The 24776-nt window shown below is 35.0% G+C and overlaps 1 protein-coding gene across 1 annotated transcript; it reads left to right on the forward strand.

The window, feature by feature from the left end:
* The first annotated feature begins 3599 nt into the window (after window positions 1-3599).
* Window positions 3600-14386, forward strand: LOC149419063 (uncharacterized). The gene is made up of 12 exons (XM_089637924.1): window positions 3600-3691; window positions 6814-6864; window positions 6973-7077; window positions 7896-8068; window positions 8788-8961; window positions 9172-9314; window positions 11386-11634; window positions 12520-12651; window positions 12734-12826; window positions 12929-13101; window positions 13513-13802; window positions 14358-14386. Coding segments are annotated over exons 2-12 (1563 nt in total). The 5' UTR covers window positions 3600-3691; window positions 6814-6862.
* Window positions 14387-24776: the final 10390 nt, after the last annotated feature.

Consider the following 24776-nt stretch of genomic DNA (forward strand, 5'->3'; position numbering starts at 1 on the left):
TTTTAAAAGCCCACGCCATTGGCTCAGTGGAAAAATGACTAAGTAAACATAGATTTTTTTATGAAAGGTCAACAATGAGCAGCGATTGAGGACAATTGAGTAAAAATCACACGTAACCGAAAAACTTTATCCAATGATTGCTGGGATTATTTGGAGTAAAAAACTTAAATAAAATTTTGGTCTCAGGAGAAGATAAAATAATACATTTAATATATAATCTTGTGTGTTTGTGAGTGATGTGTGTTTGTATTGGTTTTGTGTGTTACGTGTAGGTTTTATTTTTATTTAATGCTATGACATTTTGGTAATATTGTCTTTTTTGTTCTTTAATCCATTTTGTAATTTTGTGTGTGAATTTATTTTTATTTTCCTCAGTTTTAATTTCAATTTTTAGACTGTTGAAAGCTTTTATAGCATGGTATTGGTAGTGTCTTTGTCCAAAGCTTGAATTTAATGTCGGAGTTTTTATGTTTTATTTTCAAATTCAAACAATAGTCGCAACTGTTCGGAGCCAGTGGGACTATGACATCCCAAAATGTTGTGAAGATGAAGGTAGTGAGAGTAGAGGAATTAAATGGAGAAGAATATGGCTCTTCAAATTTGGACACTAAACACAGCTTTTTTAAAATTAAATTAAGTCTCCACTGGAGACCCTGGGGAAAATAACTTCCCTTAGGGCCTATGTCATATTTGGGGATGCTGTGTGGAGGGTCTTTTTAAGGGAAGGAATGAGAGGAGGTTTTGTGAAGGAAAAATGTATGAGGGGCGAGTAGGAATCTGGGGGTTAGTGTGACCAGGAGTGACGAATTAATTAATCCCTACCACTGCGATGCAAGGCGATGAGTCGGGAGAGTTCAGCTGCATAGGTCAAAGGGTTTCCCTCATCTGGCGACAGCTGATGTGCAGTTGCATCCGCCTTCAATAAATGGACAAATTTCCCATAAACCCCTCCTAAGTCAACAAACGTAGCGAACCACTTCAAAATATAACCTTTTCAAGCAACCATGTTTTTACCACTCTGGTTTGTGGAATATTCACATAATAATATGTGGCCATGGTAGTTATTATGACCAGTGCAAAGATTTTTACATCAAATGATGAAGCACAATAAAGCACCATAACGACGGTCATCTTTCCTTAACTGTTCGTGTGATGGGCACTTAAATCATGCGATTGTACTTTATACTACTGCTGGTATCGTGTCCGTCAACGTACTCCCATTCACCATAAAACTCTAATTACGTACCATCTCAACCCCATAAGCATAATATGTATATTATTACTGTATATTCAACTCTCTTATATCATTTATATTACCCAGACATGCTTTGCCTCCATCATCTCGGAGAAAGAAGCCTAGAAAACACTGATGATAAACAATTTATTTGATTTCTAAATTTAGTCTGTTATATATAGCTACCTTTATATTATAGCTATCTTGCAATACATATTTTGAGTTTTTAGGTATTCCAACAAGGCATGAAAAAAATGTATACGAAATTTTACACAACTGATAAACTGTTCTATTCGAGTTCTGTTGTTATTTCATCAGTTTTTGCACAGTACTTGGATAATAGCTGAACTTGAGTAATAGTTTGACGGCCGGCATAGTCCAGTGGTAACGCATTGGACTGCCATTCCGAAGGTCGCGGGTTCGAACCCGGCGTGCAAAATAAATTTTATATGATTAATTTGTGTTATTTCACAATTAATTAATTAAAATAATGTATATAGTATATTTGCGGCACGTTCCAGAGTGGAAGATACTACCAGTATCGCCCTGGTGTAAGACCACCATTCAGAATTGAAACGTTGCTCCAAATGGCTTTAGCCGTGTTTAGTGACTAGATCTGAATAGCCAGGTACTTCCCCACCTTCCTCTTTCCCTTCCCCGCTTACCTTCAGCCTCACAACATCCCCCAATTGGGGATGCCATAGTCTCACTGGCTCCAGACGGGAGCAGTTGGGACTCTTGTGAGGCATTCACTGTAAAAAAAAAAAAAAATACTTTTACAGAACTTCAATATTAACTTTGACATTTGACATATTGTTCAAATTGCATGAAAAAACCCGTCATTTATTTCGATAAAGATATTATAGTTAGTTATAACAATAATAATTGTTTTATTATCTTTTTTGTAACAAATGGATTTAGTAATAATTATAAATATTTATTATTGTAGAAAGCAATCACTTTGTGGTTTGACATATTTAATAAAATAAAATACTTTTTTGTTTTAAAACCACGATATTTATTAATTTAAGAACCGACCGGTTTCGCTTTACTTAAGCATCATCAGGGTACAAATTAATACTAAACAAGAAGTACATAATGTGTGTATATATATAACAAAATATAGAGGGAGACAACATGATACAAATATAAGCAACACAAAGACGGTCATAAAATACATTAACATAAGTGCACAAGTAATGGATAAACCGCTAGATAATTATGTAGACTAATGGGTTATATCAATAAATCGGGAGAAACAAAGCATCAACTGGCATGGTGGTAAGGAGGTAAGGAGAACTGGGATTTTTTTATGGGTTTATCGGAAACAGACCTAATATTGGACTACTTGATATGTCTAATTGATTATTAAGTATCTGACTTTTGGTTTTTACAGCTTTTTTAATTTCTAGTGCCTCTAAGTTGTTTAGTCTGTTACCATGCCCGTTTTTATGTAAGATGTTAGCACCGGTGCTATGACAGAATGTATGATCTTTATCGATCATTTGATCGATAAAGTTAAATTAAAGTTAAATTAAAGTTAAATTAAAGTTAAATTAAAGTTAAGTTAAAGATAAATCATTTGACCAATTCCATGTAATATTCCATCGAAAACGGTTGTTTATTAGTTGGGCAACATTTTAAACATATTTATTAGTAAGGGGGAATATATTTATTAAAAAAACTTACAGAAAACTTGTCCATAATAATCAAGAAAACTAATTTCGGTTGTCTGAATCAATTATTCCTGCTAGAAATCTGTTCAATGAACTCATTTTATGTTGGAATTAAGTGTCATTTTTAAGATTGGAACTAAAGTGTGAAGAATTCCGACAAGTGATCAAGTACCTATATATTTTAAGAGAAAAAATATTTTAACCGTGGCATTTTCAAAATGGTGATTTTCTCACGAAAACGGCGCTATACAAATGATCCAATAATTATTATTATTATGTCCTATCATATTCACAAGTCAGCGTTGGTTGTCACGTTAATAAAACTAATTAAAAACCGTTCACCGAATGTAAATTCACATCACGATAAAATAATACGCATGATAAAACCGATAATACGAAAAAAAAATGATAGGTAATCAATGACGTAATATTTGTGTGATATCAAGATTTTAAACAAATAGGAATTTGAAATGCATTCGAACGTTCGCCGACTTCAAAGACAGGTTGTTTCAGAGAATTTGAACAATTCATTAATTTCTAAGTTTTGTGAAAGTCCTATTAAAGTTCTGTTATTATACTCACATGGGCCAGTTGCTTCACAGAACTGAAACAACTCGTCATGTTTTAAAAGTTTTTTCCTTCGCTCGGATCGGTCATTCTATATTGTACAGTCAACGTGTGCGTTTATTGAATTTTTAAGCTCTGATTTGCATTCAGTCTTTTATTGATAAGTTTGATATAATTATTTTTCTGTGCCGTGTTCAATAAATTTAAAAAACTGGTAAGCATCGGTAATTTTATTGAGATCTGCAGATTGTTTTTATATATTATGATGAATGCTGTCTTGTTGGTTAATGGAAAAAGTAGCGGAAAATATCTAACAATTATTTTATCATATTCTTTTTTATTATTATTTGTTGCCACTCGCTTCAATACTGATCCAGAGATTTTGATCTTGTTAAAAGTAAAATTTAAAATAAAAATCACTCATTTAATTTTATTTTATTTATTTGAAACAGTTAATTCTTAGTCGACCGGTCGGTGACCGAGTTGACATCGCGTTTGGGTCCCACCCAGGCGTAGTGTGTTCAATTCCTCGGCTGGCTAAGTCCTCCATAACAACACAAGCAACCTTTTCAGCTTACTGTGGTGGTAGTAGGAGATTTTCAAATATTGTCAGGTTATTCGTAACCCGGGAATGTTTGTCTTTCTTTTAAAAATAAAAAAAATAAATTAGTTGAATTCCATTAAGTTACGAAGAAGAAACGAATATAGTTCTTTTTAATTTGAATTGGGATTAAACTAAATAGTGTTGTGGTAATTATTTGCTTTGTAAAAAATTGTCATAATAATAATATTTGGATAATTTGTGTAGCGCCGTTTTTACGAAACATCGCTTCAAGGGTTCTGTAAAATTTATTACAAGTTAATTTAATTTTAATTTATTTCAAGGCTCATCTTATTTATTATTTACAAACAGATACAAAAAAGCATACTTACCTGGCAGGTCACTTCAGATACACACATTTTATTAAAAAGTTTACGACTTTTCACGCAAAGTACACTATAGTAAAAACATTGGCAATTGATTTTACATTTGCTGATTTTCCTTCCATTACTACTTGTCACATTTAATTGTAGATTAGTCAAAAAAGTAGAGTTGATATTTATTTTAAAAACTGGACAATTTAGGACTTTTTAGGACTAACTCTTAATGACCTTAAAAAACTTACAAATTCATAGTTGTTCACACTTTTAACACATTTAGGTATTTACCATATCGAAGTGGACTGTGAAGGTTTCTGACTATGGAAATAACTGTCTGAAAAGTAAGGTTTAAGTTTCACAAAGTTTGTACACGACTAAGATCAATTATAAGCAAAATGTATAAACTAAAATTTTTTGTTCGAATCTGCACACTTCGATTAATTAATTTATCTCCAGCTGAATCTGTTATATCGGGACGTTTTTTGCCTTATATTTGTAAAGTGTGTAATATATAATAAAAAATGCTGTATTCTGACGAGTCTCTCTTAAATCATGTCGTAGTCCATTATAACCTATTTGTTACCCGTAAAAAATTACGGATTAGCTTACCAAAGTGAATGCTACGCAATCACAGAATCAAAAATAATTACACATATAAAAAATAAAATATAAATATTAGTATCATTCTGGTGCAGAGATAATGCTTTAAGTCTTTCTCGGGCGTCCCCGACTTCTTCTACAATTCAAACCACTCCTGACACTAATAGGAACAAACTTTGAAAATTTCAGCAGAATCGGTTCGGTAGTTTTGAGTCTATAGGGGAAAAACTAAAAAACGTTTTTATAAATTTATAACATCAGCTCCAATTTCGAAAATGTCAAACAATTACGCGTAAGGAAAATATATTGCTTATGTCAGAATGATTAATTTCTTGGCACGAACATGGTCGCGCTAATAATAACATTGTGGTTTGATTATGATAATCATTCATCATACCAATCATTTATTTTTTAATTTTAAAGTTCATTTGCGACCGCAATTTTTTTAGATAATATTATCTTCTGTCATCGAACGAATTTTGGTTTTAGGTTTTAGTTTCGGACAGTAAATGTGTTCCGGCCACGGTTTCGATTTCGGCCAAAACTTAGCCGAAACTTTGGCTGAGTCGAAACATGAATTCGTGATGTATAGGATCACGTTCGACTTTCATCGGGCGATTGTGTAATGTGTATACTACGTATGCAACTAGAATAACTTTATTAAAATAATAATTTCATAAAAATTAATATAAAGCTGTTAAGTAAATGTGGCTTTAAAGTTACATTTTAAAAGAATGTGTAACTTTAAAATGTCACTTATTTTACTCAAAGTTTATCCTTTAAATAATAATTAGTTATTATGATGCTTTCCCCTTTCTAATATAAAAATAAAGACTAAGCTTATTTTTTTTAAATATGTGTGTAATTAGCAGTTTAAAGAGCTTTTGTATTTTTGTAACTCCTTTGAAGTTAAAGTACCAATAACCTACATTTAAGAACTGTTACATAACAAATCAAACAAAAAATGCTAAAAGTAGACCAATTTACTAATTGATGTCTTTTATTTTATTTAACTAGTTTAACAATAAAAACGAATAAATTCGGCCATACGTATAGTGTATATTAATTTATTTAAATAATAAATCATCGAAAATAATATTTACTCTCGAATGAATTGAGAGAATTGAGCTAAAAACCTCTGCCTTGCCGGAGTGGTGCTGTGAGCTATCACTGAGCTATTTCAAACATATCAACTTCCGTCATATTTAACTGTACCATACTTCGACTAAGAGCTACCAAACTTACTTTTCATTTACTTTTTGGCTGCTATCTTCATACGTGGTTGCAAGATTCTACCCGAATTTAATTGAAATCTATACGATACGATAAACTTATCCATGTTAATAAGCGACATCTATTGACTTTGTCACTAGTCTAGCCGAAACCTAAGCCGAAACTCAGCTTCTCTTCTAGTTCTGGCTGAGTTAAACCTGCGTTCAATGGCCAGATGCAAATGAATATTTTCATGACTAATCTGCCTCACATCTTTATTTAAGAGTCGCTAATATTATCTTCAATGGTTAAATATGACAAATTGAAGTTTTACTAAATAAGTTTTTGCACTATGAAAATATTGAATTATATATAAAAAGAATTCGGCCGAAACTAGAACAGAAGCCGAGATTCGGTTTAGGTTTCGGTTTCGATTCGGTCAGTAATAAATGATCTTCTTTATTTCATAAAATCCACAGTCACTGATTAAAATAGTACAAAGGAAATAGGTAGATACAATAATCGAAAATTTTCTCTTTGAGGGTTACCAATTTTTTTAACCACACTTTCTAATAATTGTTCAATTAAAAATGTCTCTTTCAGATTCGCCATTTCTTTAAGTGTGCATATTCTTAGACTTGAAAGAAATATCATGTGAGTCTTATGATTTTTATTATTTGCTTTTAAATTGATAACTTATTTTTTGTTCTATCAAATCTCGTGGTAGCTTTAGTTCTAATTGTATGAATTGTTTTTTTCTAGGAATACATCTAATGCATCCGAGTCGGAACCTGTGAGTTCACTCAATACGGCCAGAGAAATTCAACAGGATTATCTGGAAATACTTGGCTGTACGGACTGGAATAAGTAAGATTTTTCAAATATACTGGCCATAGTTACATAAAGATGATCCATTATACTCGATTCATTTTATTTTGCCAAAAAAACACTAGTTGTAAAAAAAGTATAAATATATCATATTATTTTAAAATTGTAGATCGATTCTATTATTTAACACATATATAACATTGCATTAAATAAAAATAAAATATATTAAACATTGTAGTGTTGGTAAATACATTTAGTTTAAATACTGTTCAACAAATGTCGTTAGAGTGCATAGATTTAAGATATGATATTTAGTTTTAAGATGTCTCCATAGATGGTAGTAGTAATACCACATGACAAGCGTCTAATACCCGAATGGTTACGAATACAGCCGATGCTAGCCGATCTACGGGCGAGCATTTCAGTCAGAGTTCCCTCCCGCTTAAGAATAACTCAGATCATCCGTTAGAACGGATATTAAGTCAAGTTAGATATTTATTGTAAATATCTCATGATAGTAAACACACTCGGAATCTCAGACAAACTGAAGAAATTATTAAAATCTCCCGATCATCAAGTGTATTGCAAATTAAGAAGAGAGTTAATATCTCACTAAAGGTACACCTCAGACATGAATGCAGTTTTGTGGATGAAGGCTTACATTTGTTGATGAAGACTTCATAGATGGGCTCTACCATACTTTCATAAATGCGTGTAGCTGTGTAACGCTGCGAGCACAATACACACGGTTTAAAATAACAATTAAATTATATACGTATATTATTAATGTGTGTTTTGATATCATAAAATCACTAGTTTTGGCTGTATATGGTAACATTTTTCATTTATGATTTTAGATTTGATCAAACAGACATATTTCTGATCAAGCAGAAAATAGCCTTTGCTATATATGGCACACCGGATACTGAATCAGGGGATTTGTCTTCAGCCAACTCTAATTCTACTTACGGCTACAGTGCTGAGCAAATGGAAAGAGTCCTGCCGATATATGAAAAAATACGCCAGTTTCGTAAGTGTTCATATGCGATGTAATATTAATCTACTGTAGCTACTGGTAATAACTTATAACAACCCTCAGTTGCAGATTATAATAAGGTTTATGTAATAAGTGAGGTTTATGCAGCGTCTGCCACCATCGCATAGAGAAAGTTGCTTTAAGAAACTTTTCACAAATGTTTTCCAAATTGAAAATAAATTTGTAAAGTTGAGCAATAATGATAATATGTGGCCCAGATAGCATATATATAGATACATTTTTTCGACGGAATCATAATTTCTCCTAATTGCAAAGCCATTATAAACTGTCAACTTGACCATAATTTAACCACTAAGTTTGCCTTTTCCACCAAAAGTTTTTTTTTTGTATTTTTTTTCATTTTTATTATGATCTGTTTCCATATTTTTACTCACATAATCTCGGTGTCTCGTGCCCATTCTCTTCTGTACGTTTCCAATACATTCTTTCTTCAAAACTTCCCCATCGCCGTAAGGTGGAACTTTTAAAACCCCACGAATACGTTTTGGAGTCACTGTCTCCGCTCTGACACGTTTTTACAAATATGCGTGTAACTCCGAAAATAATAGCCGGATCGACTTGAAATTTTCTGTGTGTGTACTTAAATAAATGTTCATTACGAAAAAGAAGTTAAAAAAAATCTTTTTTTTTTAAATTCTAACTGTACATAACCCCTTCAGTGACACAATTATAATCCATCTTTTGATTCACAGAAAAGTATTCAGCGGACCACAAGTCAATTTTCATGTCGATTATATTTGTGTGCTGCGTTCCGGAGATGACAGGAGAGACTAACAAAGACGCATATGAAAAAGTCAAATCGGACAAAATTTATGTCAGTCCAGTGTTCAGAATCAGAAAATGCATCAAAGTGAGCACCCTTAGTGGTAAGAATGAATTAATAAAAAAATCCGAGAACTGCTATTTTATGTCTGCTTTACAAACTACAAACTAATCTACAAACCACAAAATTTCATCTCTGCCAGAATATTGGAAGCCTATCTTACAAGTGAATATTTTATGCCTAAAACCTTAAGATAAATCTGTATAATATATTTTGATGTAACTAAGAAATATTTTTTTAATGGATTTTTCAGATAGCCGCACTGGCTGCTGTATTTTCATTGATGACATTGGCAGAATCTACGAAAACTGGTCACTCTATTTGGAGAATAATAAACAACCAAAAGGATATATTGTGGCACCCGCCAACGGGCGCTACCACGGGGGCATTATCGATGTAACTATTTATTTTCTGTTTGTGTTGTTAAAATTGCTTTAGCCTTATTTAGTGATCAGATCAGAACAGCTAGGAACTTCTACTAATCCACCCGTCTTCTACTCCATCACCTTGCCATCTCCGCATTCTTCATCTGTTTTACAATTGGTTAAGGAAAAAGTATTAATAATTTTACAGCCTTGTTTAGTTGTCAGATAAGAACAGCTAGGAACTTCTACTAATCCACCCGTCTTCTACTCCATCAGATTGCCATCTCCACATTCTTCATCTGTTTCACAATTGGTTTAGAAAAAAAGTATTAATAATTTCAAAGCCTTTTTTTCGAAATATGAAGGAAAATATATTGGAGAAACACGGCAGTTTTAAAATTTGGTTGTTCCTTAGCCAAATTGATAATGAATTCGGTAGACAAGCGGAAATTCCGAGTTCAGATACCGGTGCATTATCTTCCTCTTGTTGATTAATCATTCACTCCAACATCATACCTGCTTCGCCGCTGGAATCACTTGAGTTGTTTCGAAAACCTTTTTAAAAATCCTTCATCCATCTCTATTTTATTTCTTCCTCACTTGTCAACATTTTAAATTTTTCGATTATATACGAGGCTTTTTTGAAGATCAAATCAGCCACGATTCGTGTACCATAAAATAGCACATAAAGTTTTGAAAAGAGGCTCATTAATATAGAGACCTGTGGATTTTAATTTCTCTCTAATGGTAGAGAAAGTACAAAATAAGTTTCTGAGATATTTATATCTTAGAGACTTCGGGTAAAATCGCAGTATCGGATGTATCCAACAGATTTTTTTCTAGTAGGTCCGTTAATTGCCTCACCGATAGATAAATACATAGATAGAAACTGTCTTACTGATACACGAAAAACTATGAGTAATGCTAATTATTGTTAAAAACAGTTCGAAAATATAAATAAAAAGAATTGCGTTTCAACTTCACTAACTTGTCCCGAGGCGAGGCAAAGCTGGTACGATGTTGATTAGTGTGCGAAGAAGTATGGTGGTACATACAAAGAATTCTGAATAACTCGAGCTGAGACGATGCTGATCTGGTGCCGGGGTGATTTGTGTGCCACAATCTTTAACCTACCACTGGTAATAACCGGTCGAAAAAATTATTCAACTATTATAACATGTCCCCTGATATAAATATTTTTCAATAGAACTTTAAAAAAAAAATGTTTCTGGCTTTCACCCTTCAAGGGCGTTCTAGGCCATCATTTAAAATTATGGAGAGAGGGAGGGTGAATTTAAATTTTGATTTTGTTTAAATTAATAAAATTTTAAAAGTATATGGAAGATTGGAGTCGAGTTCAGACTTAGAAGAGATGAGATGTTGAATGGAGGGGAGGCAATTTTAGATAAGGGTTGATAGAAGAGAGGAGTTAAGAGAGAAACAACCAAAAAACACACAATCTTAAATTCCCACTTCTCGACCACAGAAAGTACAATCTGAGGAATCAAGCGCGTGCATTTTAAAAAGGTGAGAAGGAACGGAACAATGCCCAATCATCACTCGAATAAGTGAGGAAATTTATTCTTTGGAAAAATGGGGGAATTGTTGAAACCACAGTTTTGATGGGATAGGCCTTTATATTGAGACATAGCAGGCTCTCTTGGATTAGTTAGCAATGTGCCAACACTCTGACCAAACATTGCGGGATCTCACTTTGAGGATGGAAAAAATATCAGATAGGGGAATGTGGTTTACAAGGGTAACAATAAGATTGGATGAAAAATGTAAAATGGCATTATTATTTCACCATGTCAAAGGTATGTTTGTTATTGGTTATAATTACTGATAATTTATATTTAAAATAAAATAATTGATTTCATGCATCCGCCTTTTGAAACCTTCCGGGAAGTGAATACTTCCGCAATAGTTTGTTGTTTTTTATTGCAAGATTTGTCATTTTGATTCCCTCTTCCTAATCCAGTAGTTTCTTTCATTCATCCACCCCATATTTCGTCCATAATGCATCTTATTAGTTATTAGTAAAATTATTTATATTTTAAATGTAATTATGGATAACGAGCCTAATTTAACTCACTTGTCAGGATTTGGTCCTCGTGAATCTGGACGTTGTCCTATCGCCTGCCTCGTCCGTGTCCAGCAAGGTGCGCGAGGTGGGTGACTACGTGTGCACGGGCGTGGCTGTGGGTGCTGTTGGCGTGCTGGCCGTGTCCGTGTTCGCGCCCATCACGGCCGGGGTGGCCATGGCCACTGGAGTGGCCACAGGAGTCACTGGCCTCTACGGCCTGTTCACCTCTTCCGAGCAGCTCGTCGACAGGAATAAACACGATCAGGTATTGTTGGATTTCGAATTGATAAAACGTTTGGTTCCTACTGCCGTGCCATTTATCCAGAGTACTTATCTTTTCTAAAGATCACAACTTGAGCAAGAAAAAAGAAAAGGACTCTCTTCGAAGCTGGTTGATGTTGCTTGAAAATATCGCATTAGTCGTTTCCTTGTAATAATTACCTCGAAGTACCGCACTGATAATAATATATTAAGATTGTTTTGTGTGCCAGAACTCCTCCAACAGATTGATGATCTTGTTGTGTGATTTGTGGTTTGGTTATCATTTTTCTCTCAATTCTTTTTGTATCCTACATTCACTTTCAACTGAAATTCTATGAGAATTACTGAAATGAAATAAAATTTTCGATATAATTTATTGTTTACAGTGTATTTGTAAGTTCATCTAGATCTAGAGCATGCAGTTTTGGATATAACAGGTATTAAAATAAAACAAAATTGGGGCACAATTTATGTGTATACCATGGTACCATGTTTTTTTTTTAAATCGGTGTTACATCGACCAATTATATCTAGACACGGCGTATGCACCTTTACCAATAAATTTTGGCTGTCGCAAAGACTTATCTAAATGAAGGCAAAGTTTATCGCAGACAAAATATCGCACGAAACATTGCTTTTGATTTTTGTTGGTTGAGCAGGTTCAACTAACAGAATGGCTAACATTAATGCGAGCCTTTTTCAAACGCCATAGTTTAGGCTTTTTGTGTTATTTTAGTGTAAGTTAAACGACCTCTATTTACTATTATCATTTGCCAGTCAGGTGCGTAACGTTGTGTGCCACTTCTTTGAAATAAATAGTTTTGTCACAATAAAATACAATATTTGTTCTATTAAAAGCAATAAATCCCGATCTGATACATTGTTACAGAGTGTTAGCCTAGCAGACCCAGAAGCCAGGGGTTGCTGGTTGAACTTGGGGGCAAGTGCTACTGGAATGGTAGCTGGGGCTTCTACGAAACTTCTGACTAAAGCAGCTAGCAACGGGGCTACCATCGCCACAGTAAGAATTCATTATTTTAATGATGTATTCGTTTAAAATGGCTTTATATTGAAATTCAAATTATATTTATCCTCTTATTTAGGGTTTCCGTTTGGCCCACAATTCTTCAATAGTCATGGCAGCTTTGACCAGCGGTGCAGGGTTGGTCAACACTATCACCAATTGCATCATTAAGGTAAAATAAAAACAAAATATAATGTGTATTAAAAGTAACACTAGTATACAAACTTTTCATAATTTTTTCCATACGTTTTTTTTTTAAATTATTTGTCCACAGTACAACAAGACAAAAGAGGGTCCCACATCCCTGGAAATATTCCAGATAGCTTCTTCAATCTTGTTTCTCACTAACTCTTTAGTCTCGAACAAAATGGCCCACACCATCATCGAAGAGACTCAGAATTCGCAAATATCCACCTACAGAGAGTCGCTGCGATCCAATCGTCAAAGGTGAGATTCCCTTTTCCTTCCGTGTTTTGTTCTTGAACCTTAACACTGCACCTCTGAGATACAGTGCTAAATTACTTCCACAAACGATGTATGTGGCTCAATTATGCATGGAATTAAATCTCAATATTTTATTGAACGATACATTTCGTCTTTATTTGACTATGTAATTTATTTTATTTTATTTATTAGATATTATATAAACAAACAGTACATCGTGTAGGGTGATGGAACAATTTACAGATATTAAATATTTTATTGGATACCTATGATATGTTTCCTTGTTATGTCTTGTATGTGGTATGTATATACAGTAATTACCAGGTGGGGTGTGTAGTGTATAAGTGTGTAAGTTGTGTATGCGTGAGTGTTTTTCTATATGTATTTAATTAATTTCTTCCGTTTTCACTGTAGGAAAATTTATGATAAGATGGTTGCTGAAACTCGTCGAATCAATGGCAAGGCTAGAGGCAACTCGGAAGTCATCAGGGGCATTCAGAAAATTGAAAATAAGGATCAATTCTTCCAAGGCGCTTTGCGGCTGAACAAACAGCTGAACCAAAACAATGTCCGGATTGCTATGAAAGACGGACAAGCTCTACTGAACGGCAAACATATCATTAACCCGCAAGAGTTCTACAGCCTCAACCCGCAAGCTAGGGCCGCCTACCTGAGCAGTATTGGACCTGCTAACACTTCAGTCAGTAACGTACCCACAAACCTTACAGTCAACGTTCAGTCTCCATCGACTTTCTATAAAGTCGCACTTTCGGTAACGGCGACGGTAGGTTACTTGCTTAAAGATTTCCCCGATCTGTCGGTCGCTTCAAGTGATGATATCTTAGAATACGTCGCGTTGAAAATCTGCTCGTTTGCTAATAATGAAGATATCTACAATAAATTGGTACAGATATTAAAAAAACTTGAGGATATTCTCACAACATGCGTGCTTGAGCAACTTCAGGCCTTGGGCGTTTATGGAAAAGATTTGTTTTATAAACTCTTTGGTATCGTTTACGATTATTTGAAGAAGTTTTGCATTGATGATAGCGCTATTGGAATCTTTATCGAGAAATTATTTGTCGAAGGCGAGTTGGATCAGAAATTTCTTCAGAATTTGCTGAAGTATTCCCTGGATGCATTTACTGTAGAATATCAAAACAGTGTTGCAAGTGGATACGAAACTAGATGCCCCATTTGCAATGGGTTAACTTTTTTTAAAGATTAAAACATATTAATAATTGTTCCTTCTTTTTCAGTTCAACGCAGTATTGAAATTGTACGGTAACCTTTTTTTTACTTACCTATTGGTGATGTAATTCGTAATGATAGCTATTTGCTAGTAAATAATCGTCCTCATCGGCACATCCTGATTGGCTATCTCTAGATAATACCTTCACCCTGTAGGTCTCCTGATGACCTAAATTAATTTCTTAGCCCAAGGATGTGGCCTTTTCCACCACAATATCTAGCCAACTAGTTTATGCCTCTCTGCAATCCTACAGACTTATTGAAAAGAAGCATTTTTGGTTGTTGACCATCTTTTATCCCTGCTCTTATTTAGGGTTATTGCTGTAAACGGCTCTTCAAAATCTATTAGAATGGCTGGTGGTTGTAGATTTTCTGGTTGACATTTTCTTGCGAGGCTTAAAAGATTTTTCTTCCCAGAAGTAGAAGTATCTTTTTACATTTTCGGTTGTTGACCATCTTCTATCCCTGCTCCAGTTTAGGGTTATTACTGTAAGCGGCTCTTCCCAATCTATTAGTATGGCTGGTGGTTGTACTTTTTCTGGCTGACATTTTCTTGCAGGCTTAAAAGATTTTTCTTTCCAGAAGTAGCCAGTATCCTTTTACATTTTTGAACATGGCCTTGCAATCGGAATTTAGAAGCAAATCAAAAACGGTTTTAGAGTTCTTCATGATTCTAGAGTTCAGATCAGTCATTTAACGAGGGAAGTCTAGATTTATATTGTCTTTCATGTAGACCATCGTAACATTTGCGTTAACGCCGAATTAGGACACCATTAAGTGACATTAGATAAGCAGTGTAGAAGATTCTTCCAGAGCGGAAACATTGCTTGCGCTGTTCTTATATTTTTTAGTGACCGAATATGATTATGTACTCGAAATAATTTTTGAATCCCTTTTCTTTCCTCTACCTTTTTCAACAAGCAAAATTTCCACGTTATTTGGAGTGTCGTAGGTTGATAAATCATTGTAAAATAAAAATTTTATATATAGAACAATAACAAATAACAATATATCAATAAATTGTACCATGAAAGTAAATGTAATATTTGTAGATGATGTGTGTTTTTTACTTTATGTAAATATTGATATATTTAATATTAACTTTGCCAATTTTGTGGATTACGTAAAAGACTTATTTCAACACTATTCCTAAATGGAAGTTATATTTTTGTAAACCAGTCAAATCCCTGTATTTTTTAATTTATGTTCTTGTTATTTTCTGCATTATTATTTTTTAATGTAAATTTATTTTTATTATTTCTTTATGTTTCAAATGTGTCATTAAAATTTTACCACCTACATGTAAAAGCCCTCTGGGCGTTAAATAAATAAAATAACTAAAATAAATAAAATAAATAACATAAATAAAATAAATATGAATAGTGTGATGTAATTTCAAGAGAATTTATATGTGTTATAATTTATTATTGATTATTAATGCTACCTGTAGAATGGTTGTCGACCAGGGTAAATAATGTTGCTTTGATAAAATAGTGTTTTAATTCCTCATCACAATATAATAAAATATAACACTTTGTAATGATACACTTCTGAAATAATTCGAAAATACTCCCGTTTCGCTGGAGTTGTTTGTCGAACTACGAAGTTGTCAAATGTGACGGATGGACAAACAACGAACCATTAAGGTTTACAGCTCGAAAAATTGTTAGTACTAAATAAAATTTAATATTTTGGCCATTGGAGCTTTAAAAGCTTTTAAAAAATCATCCGTGATTAAAAATAACGCTAATTTTAATTCGTCACAAAAACAGTTTGGTATATTGCAACAACGAAAGGTGTAATTCCGAACAAGCAAGTAGCGAGCATTCTGGCGTTATTAACCCGGGGGGAAGCGGGAACATTAGGCGCCGTAATGTCATCATTATCCTTATGGAACAACTTATTTGCGCCTTGAGATGTGGCAGGTGTTTTACCTGCGGATGCGGTATCTTTATCCACCGCCTTGAATTTTTTTGGAACTTTTCCACTCAAAGAGAAATTATTTTGTCCAAGAAAGAACGTCTCGAAAACAACTTTGGTTTTGGGTTATTTTTAATAGGAAGCAAATAAAAGTTTTTATTATAATTATTTTATGAGCAAGCAGTTATTGCTGATGAGCTCATATCTGATTTCATAGTAAGTTTAAGAGTAATTGACTTCTTTAAAATTTAAAATAAGTCCATTCATTTTTCGCTCCAATTAAGAATCCAATTCAGTTTTAAATTGGTTTTTATTAGTAGCATCGAAGATATGTTGTGGAAGTTTGTTTAATCAATGTCCACGGAGATTTATTACTTGGGGGTGTGACATTATAGTTTAAATGAAAAACTCACTTTGTTATAAACTAATTTTGGTAGGCGGTTACGAGTACCGCCGCCACGGAAGAATTTATTGGATAACTAACACCCCTGCCATTGGTCACCCAAAGGGTTAAGCTACGTTTGGTGACTTAGCAGGGGTGCTTGGGTTCATGGGGTGAGGTTTTCCTAAGTCTTGGCCGAACCTACTGCGTGGCGGGTCGGATCGGGGGAGACTAGTTGAGAGACCTTCTGACCTCTCCAGTCGGACTTTCTACCGATCCATCGCTTTGCACTGCAGTGGGAGGGATTGATTATTTTGTCCGTTATTCCTGGACATATTGACCCTCAAATTCCTACCCGCGCCTCATACATTTCTCCTTCTCAGAACTTTCTCTCCTCCCTTTCCCTAAAAAGACCCTCCACAAAGCATCCCAAACGATAACATAGGCCTTGAGCGATTTTTTTAAAGGCTTCCTGTGTGAAGCTAATGTAAAAAAAACTTTTTTTATTAATAAATATAAATAAAAGTGGTGTATTACAAAGTGTATTTTTGATTTTAAATGTATTATTTTAAGATAAAAATCGGTATATTTTTCACCTTGTTCCTGAGTGAAATTCTTAATATCGCCCTGATGAAATACCACCCCCAGAATAGAAACGTTGCTTGAAATGGCTTTGGCCGTGTTTAGTGACCAGATCTGAATAGCCAGGTGCTTCGAACCTTTCTCTTCATCGCATCCCCACTTTATTCAGCCTCACAGAGTATCAAAATTGGGCAATTTATACTTTTCACAATACTTGACTCAAGTATAAGATCCCTCTGGCGCTATTTTTTTCAATCTTCTGCTCAAAATTTGTAGTTCCAACCATCCGAGTATCCCTTTCTTAATCTTGATGATTGTATTATTTGATTGACGTAATCTGCGCCATAAGCTTCGATTTATTTTATAATGAAACGTTTTATTTTTGCTCGTCGAAATGGATTGAATTCGTATCGATGCATCGAACATCTTTTCAGTACTGTACCCTTTGCATCTGAGAGACGAGACGAGATGTTATTAACTCTTAAGGGTAGTTGGAGTCGTAAACTCTGTCAGCTCCTTACGAGCGATGAAGGAAAGGGGATAGTGAAGTAATCAGCTTTAGGGGAGTTCGGTTCCCACGATACTCATAATATTTATCAGCTCGTATACTGTTTGTATCGCCTTATAAAATTGCGGTAAACATCGCTTTTTTCAGAGTAATATGATACTAAATAAAGCAGTTTGATATTTGCCACAACTACGGTCAAATTTACTAAACCGTTTTCAAAGTCTTAAAAATTATTGATTTGTTTATGAATGATCTTATGACTGGATATTAATTATTTTCACTAAGCTAACTAATATTATCATAATCCGAACGATATGATTTTACTTTTTGGAAGCCCGGCTTAAGTCTTTTTCGGTAAAGATAATAATAATAATTACAATTCAATTTGACAGGCGAGATTTGAGTAACAAACACGTATAAGATCGGTCATACCAAAAGGTTCGTTTCGTTTGGTGACTTAGCAGAGGTGACCGGGTTTATGGGGTGAGGTTTTTCTAGGTCTAGATGGCGGATTCATCTGCCCTCCAGCTGCGTGGTGGGCTGTATCGGGAGAGACTGGTTGAGGAGACCTTTTGAACTTTCTAGAAGGACTCTCTCTACCCAACGCTTTGCAAAAGAGTGGGAGTGAGCCCTAATACCTTTTTTCCCTCCCAGAACTTCGTCTCTTTTCTTCAGTTAGAAAAATCCTACACACAGCATCCCCAAAGACGGCAAAAGCCCCTTGAGAAATTAATTTTTCAGGGCCTCCTGTGTGCAGCTAATGTAAAAAACGTACCATAATTTTGAAAAATTGTAAATGAGAAAGTAAAAAAAAGCCGAATTTTTATTTGAAAAAATAATCTTGACTGAAACATTTAAACGGCCATCATCTTGAAACGGAAACGGAACGTACATCCAAATTTACACGGACTAAAAAAATCACTATAAAGAAATTTGTACCCATAGATTTTTGAATGTTTTATTATGAAAGATAAAAAACCGTAACGTTTATACGTACATAAATGGAATTATTGGTCTACGGTGCAGTAAAAAATATGAATAATAATAAATCTCCTCACTTTTGAGGTTCCATTAAAATCCCTAATCATATAACCGAATTTCAGAATATAATCCTGGTAATAGCTGGAATTAAAACCACATTCAACCCCATCACAGCGCTCACATATTGTGCCAAGCGGAGCGGATATTTTCTAGCATTATTCCCAAACTTATGTATTTTACTAGAAAATCATATTGCTTGCTTGGCTGATTCGTGCGGATGGGTTGAAGAGAGAAAAGTAACTTTATAAAAAAATATTAAGCTTCACAAGACTTTGTAGTAAGCTTTTTGTTATGTGTCAACAACAGTCCCAACTGCTCTCAGCCGTATGCAGTAATAATAAGATTTGATAATGAGTTGTTCATGAATGAGCCGCACAATGAGCCGTATTCGTACAACTTCCGTTAAAAACCGTACCATGGATCGTAAGCTGGGAGCCGTATCGGGGGAGCCCTGTAGCGGGGGAACCGTAACCGGGGAGACGTATTGGCCAGTCGCGTAGTCGTATCGGGCGAGCACAGTATTCTCATTGCTCCGAGCTCATGGCTTCCTTTCAATTGAGTCATACGAATAAATTGAGCTGGTATCATGACTCCCGCTCTTAATAAAATGTGTCATGACCAATCGCTAGTCTGGAGCTAGACGTTTTATGGAATCCCCAATTGGATATTCAGATATGGTTAACAAACATGGCTAAAACCGTTTCAAGTGACACCCGTTACGATACGAAATGGTGTTATTTCACCAGGAATATATTTATTTATTTAAGAATATCAACGGTATAAATATACCAATTACCAGAATTACGTGTCACAGAATTACAATTAACTGTGGCATTTGATCATAAAATGACGACAGAAAGTATAAAATTAATACTAGAAGGAGATACAAGTACATACAAATATTTTTATCAACAATTATGAGTAGACTTACGTTATATTAGTAATGATTTAGAAGATATGATAGTAAAGCCTTCTTGTACCCAGCTTCTGTGCAGTTAAACAGATCCGCTACATCTGCGTACCTATTACTAACTTCATGTAATCTAGGTACAAGCGAATGTTTGAAAAGCTCAGTCCTGGAATTGTAACAATTAAACAAGGTCTTAGAACCAGTAGCTCTTATGGGTATATGAAATATTTATGTTTAATAGGCACATATTATTTTACATTAATTAAGTCACAGAAATTAAAATATAAAAATATAAGGTTGCAACTAAAACTTATCTCATGTGAGTTGGCGGCGTCAGTTTTAATAATAATAATAATAATTGGATAATTTGTAGTGTGCCGTTTTTGTGAAAAATCACCTCAAGGGCGCTGTACAATTTGTTTCCTAGGATCTACATTTGTTATTTAGACCAACTGTGCCAACACGAGGTTCGTCATCCGTTCAGGTATGTGTCTGCTGCTAATATAGCGCTGACATGTGTCTGCTGCTAATAAAGAGCGCTGACACCATATTCTCACATAGATAACAGAACTTGGCAGCACCGCTGTGACGTTCGACGAAGATAGAAGATGGAGACTCTGCTGCAAGAATCCTAGGTGGTGAAGGAACTGTACCAGCTACTGCAGCGAGAGAGACTACCCCGTCCACCAACAGTGCCAGCACGAGGTTCGTCATCCGTTCAGGTATGTGTCTGCTGCTAATATAGCGCTGACATATGTCTGCTGCTAATAAAGAGCGCTGACACAATATCCTCACATAGATAACAGACCTTGGCAGCACCGCTGTGCAAAATCACCTCATCCTAGTCTATTTTAGTCTCTCTAGTCATTTCTTAGCTATTCATGCCACTTAGTGTAACCTCTCGACCCTTTTAGACTCTTTCCTGGCTCTAATACCTAAATAAAATCCAGCAAAAAAATACAATTTTTTCTATTGTCGTGATCCGACGATTTCATACCTCTGTCTCAGACCTTTAGGGCTCGCTTATCGCAGGCTATCATAAGCAAAATTTTGAACCAAAGTCCAAGTGAAGTGTATGTGTGTTATCTGTAACAAAATACATAAACAAAAACAGAAACAAAAACAAAAACTTTAAATAAAATATGGCTTATCTGTTTTCTAGGTAGATATCCTTGGTTGAAGAGGTCCCGTAAATCTCGACACCACTTGACACTTAAGGGGTTAGGTATAAAATCTTCGACTGCGTTGAGAATCTTTGTTGTGGCTTCACTTTCAAAATTTAATCGGTTTAAAATGCTATAATAATTGCAAATTCCGGCTAAATGGTAGAAGTTACGCGCATTTCGTAAATGAGAAGGTAAGCACTATATAAAACACGGATGCTAAACATTTTTCACCAATCTCTTAACAAGGGAAACCTTTTGAAAGGATTAAACAAACCGGAGCGGTTAAAACACGTCCGCTCCAACTCGCTATCAGTTCTTTACCTATATATCAGTTTTCCATCAGTTCCGTCCCAATATATCAGTTTTCCATCAGTTCAGTACCTATATATCCCGTTTCTTTGAATTTTATCTATATTTTTTAGGTACTCAAGTATTCATTGTGTCACTTAAAAAATTTAAAAATAATAATTAAAATAACTTATCTCCATTCCGTTCTGAGCTTTGAAATTCAACCACAACGTAGAGATTTCCTACAAAGGTTTAATCCAAAATAAATCTTTGCAGTGCAGCTGAGATTTTTCAGGAAATGATATATTATTATCTTTGAGCTCTGGCCTGGAGCTTGCGCTGCATTCATGAACAAATTTAGATTAAAAAAAATAAAAAAAGTCTGATTCCTAAACTTATGAAGCTTAAAATTTATTTGAAGCTGAGGCTTAAAGATAAACTGATTGCTTTGATAAGACTAACTGCGTGCATACTTTGTGATCATATGGAAAATACTTTTAATGTTAAACCTACCTGGTCATTAATTCAACTAACTGACTTCAGTAACATTCGGATTAAACCCACATAAAATTCAGTTTGAATTTCAAAGAATGAAGAAAAATTCATCTCAATCCTGTCAGTCGTATCATTCAGTTACCCTTGTGAGTAATTTAATAACTTTATGACATCGGCCACAGATTGAGCCAACATTATTCTTAAAAAAAAAATTAAAGTTGCAACGAATGAATAGAAACTTAACTGAAATCCCTTTAATTGTAATTCAATTAAAAAAAAACTCTAAGATAAGATTGTAGTGGTAGCGGTAGCCTTATTGGTTATAGAAATTCAACACATGCAACGCGCATCACAATGGAACCTACTAGTAAGACGGCAAATCTACGCTGTATCTATCTACTAGAGATTTGCCGATTTGTTCTCAAACGAGTGTAACCTATATAAAGCGGCTACGTCATGGTACCTAAGCCAGTATCAATCTTAACCAGCCAGTGAGTTTGTCCTCTGCAAGCATTCAGCCGCCACTGAAGTCGCCTCTCCACACCCCACTTGCATACAGTCAGTCTTCAGCCGGAACACCGTACGAACTAAGCGCCGCCGCCGCAGCGACTCAGCATAAAGTCACGGGTATGCTGACGTTGTCCGTGCCGCAGCGAGAGCGTTCGCGATCGCATCAAGCCGTCAAGATCCACAGCATCTTCGTCTCTCTTACTTTACACTGGAGTACCTGGAACACTCAACTTCTTCCCCAGTGCTAAACACCATCTACAAGTCCGGTCTCCAACAACGCGTTGTAGAGCCACCGACATCATCGCCTCCACTTAGTTTATCCCTGCTTCATCTGGTGATGACTACCGACCTGATTGATTCACCGCTAACTACATCCGCCGGTGCGGTGTCGATCTTTGGCCTGGGAAATTCGCCATCGATCAAGTCCACTAACTGCGAGAGCATCGGTCCGGAGTCATCTCTCACATTTACACTGGCACAATAAACGCTATGACCTCACAACCTCTTCCACTTGTCTCCCGAAGAGATAATACTAATAAATCTAAGCGAAACATGAAACAGTACAAAATAATAAAAACATAATTTATCCGAGACTCTATCTAGCTTACAAACAAATTTCATTAGAAACTTTATTTCCACTTAAAAAGATAGATGCCAAAAATATAATTGGTTGGAAGATGATATTGTTAATTCTGAATTTGAAATGTGAGATTGACAAATATGACGTTTAGTAAATGGGTAACAATGGTCAAGTTCAAGCTCAGACAAGAGATCTTGGGTTCGATTCCTAGTTGTGACCGTTATCTTTTTTATTTTTCTGTATCTTGTGCTGTTTCATGTTTCGTTAAGATTTATAGGTATTATCTTCTTCTTCAATGATATATTACATTGATGGGTTTAACCTGTAAAGAAAAAGCTGTATTCACAATATATCGATCGCCTTCAACAAGAAATATAGAGCTATTACTTAAATGCGTAGTCGAGGAACTCTACCTACTAAAGGACAATAAATATGTATTGCTCTTGGAGATATTCCAGGAAATTAATATCCCAAAGAATACAATATCTGCGGATGCTAGCTTCCCATAGACTCGAATGCCTAATAGATGTCCCTACTTGAAAAGTGGATGACAGTGAAAGTTGAATTGACCATATTATGAGTAAAACAAAAGAAATTACCAAAACTGTTGTATGTAACTCAACCATAACCGATACAACTATGCTTCCAATTTTTTGTATTTTTTAGCATTCACCAAAGATATTCTAATATCTTTGGCATTCACTATGTAACAATTTCTAGACATTTTTGTTTTTAATGAGTTTTATTATTCACAATGCACATTTGTTACGTATGAATTTTATTAATTAGCGACCGGTTTCGACACGTCCGTGTCATTAACTAAATTTTTAAGTGCAGAAATATGGGGTTTTATTTAGTTTGGTTCTTTGGTGGGAGGGGATTTGAGGGAGGAGGAGGGGGTTGAGAGGGAAACGGAGGGAGGAGTCAACATAACGGGGACACTATTGACAATGTTCCACAAATTAAAAGACACTTTCAGCATCAGGCACTCTTGTGAGATATCTCCGTAATGCACTCTATAACACCGGCCACAAATCACATTAACATGATCAACATTAAACTAAACCAAACTCAATTAGAATCACAACGAATGAAAATAAATTCAACTGCAAACTGCAATAATTCTAATTGCAATCCAAATTAAAAGTCACTTTTAGTCATTTCGCTCTATTACACCGGTCACAGATTATGCTAACATGATCAACATTAAACTAAACCAAACTCAATTAGAATTGCAACGAATGAAGATAAAACTCAACTGCAATTCCGCTAATTGCTTGCACCACCATCGCACGTCATTTTTGATGATAGCCACGATTCAGCTGCTCATCTCTCGCAGTATCCTTTTGTCGGGTCATTAGCCCGACCGCAGGCAGATGGCATCATCTGATGAAATCTGTGAATTAGCCCTTCCCAAATGAGGCACATTATTCGCACCCACCCCTACTGCCGGCTGGCGTTGGCCGGGGCCTGTCAGGGATGCTCCTCGTTAGAGGGCGATAAGAACTGAAATGTGGTAACTTGAGCTTAGTCATTTTTAATGTTGCATTGAAGCGGAATACGCTGGATGTTCCGTCATCAAATAAATTATTTTCCTGTATGGAGCTAATGTAAAAAAAACCAAAAATATATTACTCTACCTGCTCATTGCGCTGAGGTTAAATTATAGATAAGTAAGGTTGAAATACTTGGACATACTGAAAACATATCACCAAAAAGAGCAACACATTTAACTTTATTTATAAAATAGTTTAATACAAAATATTATACAACAAATTTATAAATTATACGTTCACGTGACGTAAACCCAACGTTGACGTAATGAAACTTTACCAGTAAGTGATCTTAACCGTAACGTTTGCAAAGCGTAAACAAAGATTCTATTGAACTCCATCTTATTTAACCCAAATAAGTGCATTTTTTTCTCACCTTCGCCGGGGCTTGAACTCTAGGTAGGATCTAGGTTTATAGTTAAAAACCTTACCACTGTGCCATCGAGCTCGTCTTTGACTTTATCATACAAATTTTCCTCATCGCTTAAGAAA

The sequence above is a fragment of the Hesperophylax consimilis genome, chromosome 12, assembly GCF_061612785.1.
Source record: "Hesperophylax consimilis isolate HC1 chromosome 12, BYU_Hcon_1.0, whole genome shotgun sequence".
In the NCBI taxonomy this organism is placed as follows: domain Eukaryota; kingdom Metazoa; phylum Arthropoda; class Insecta; order Trichoptera; family Limnephilidae; genus Hesperophylax; species Hesperophylax consimilis.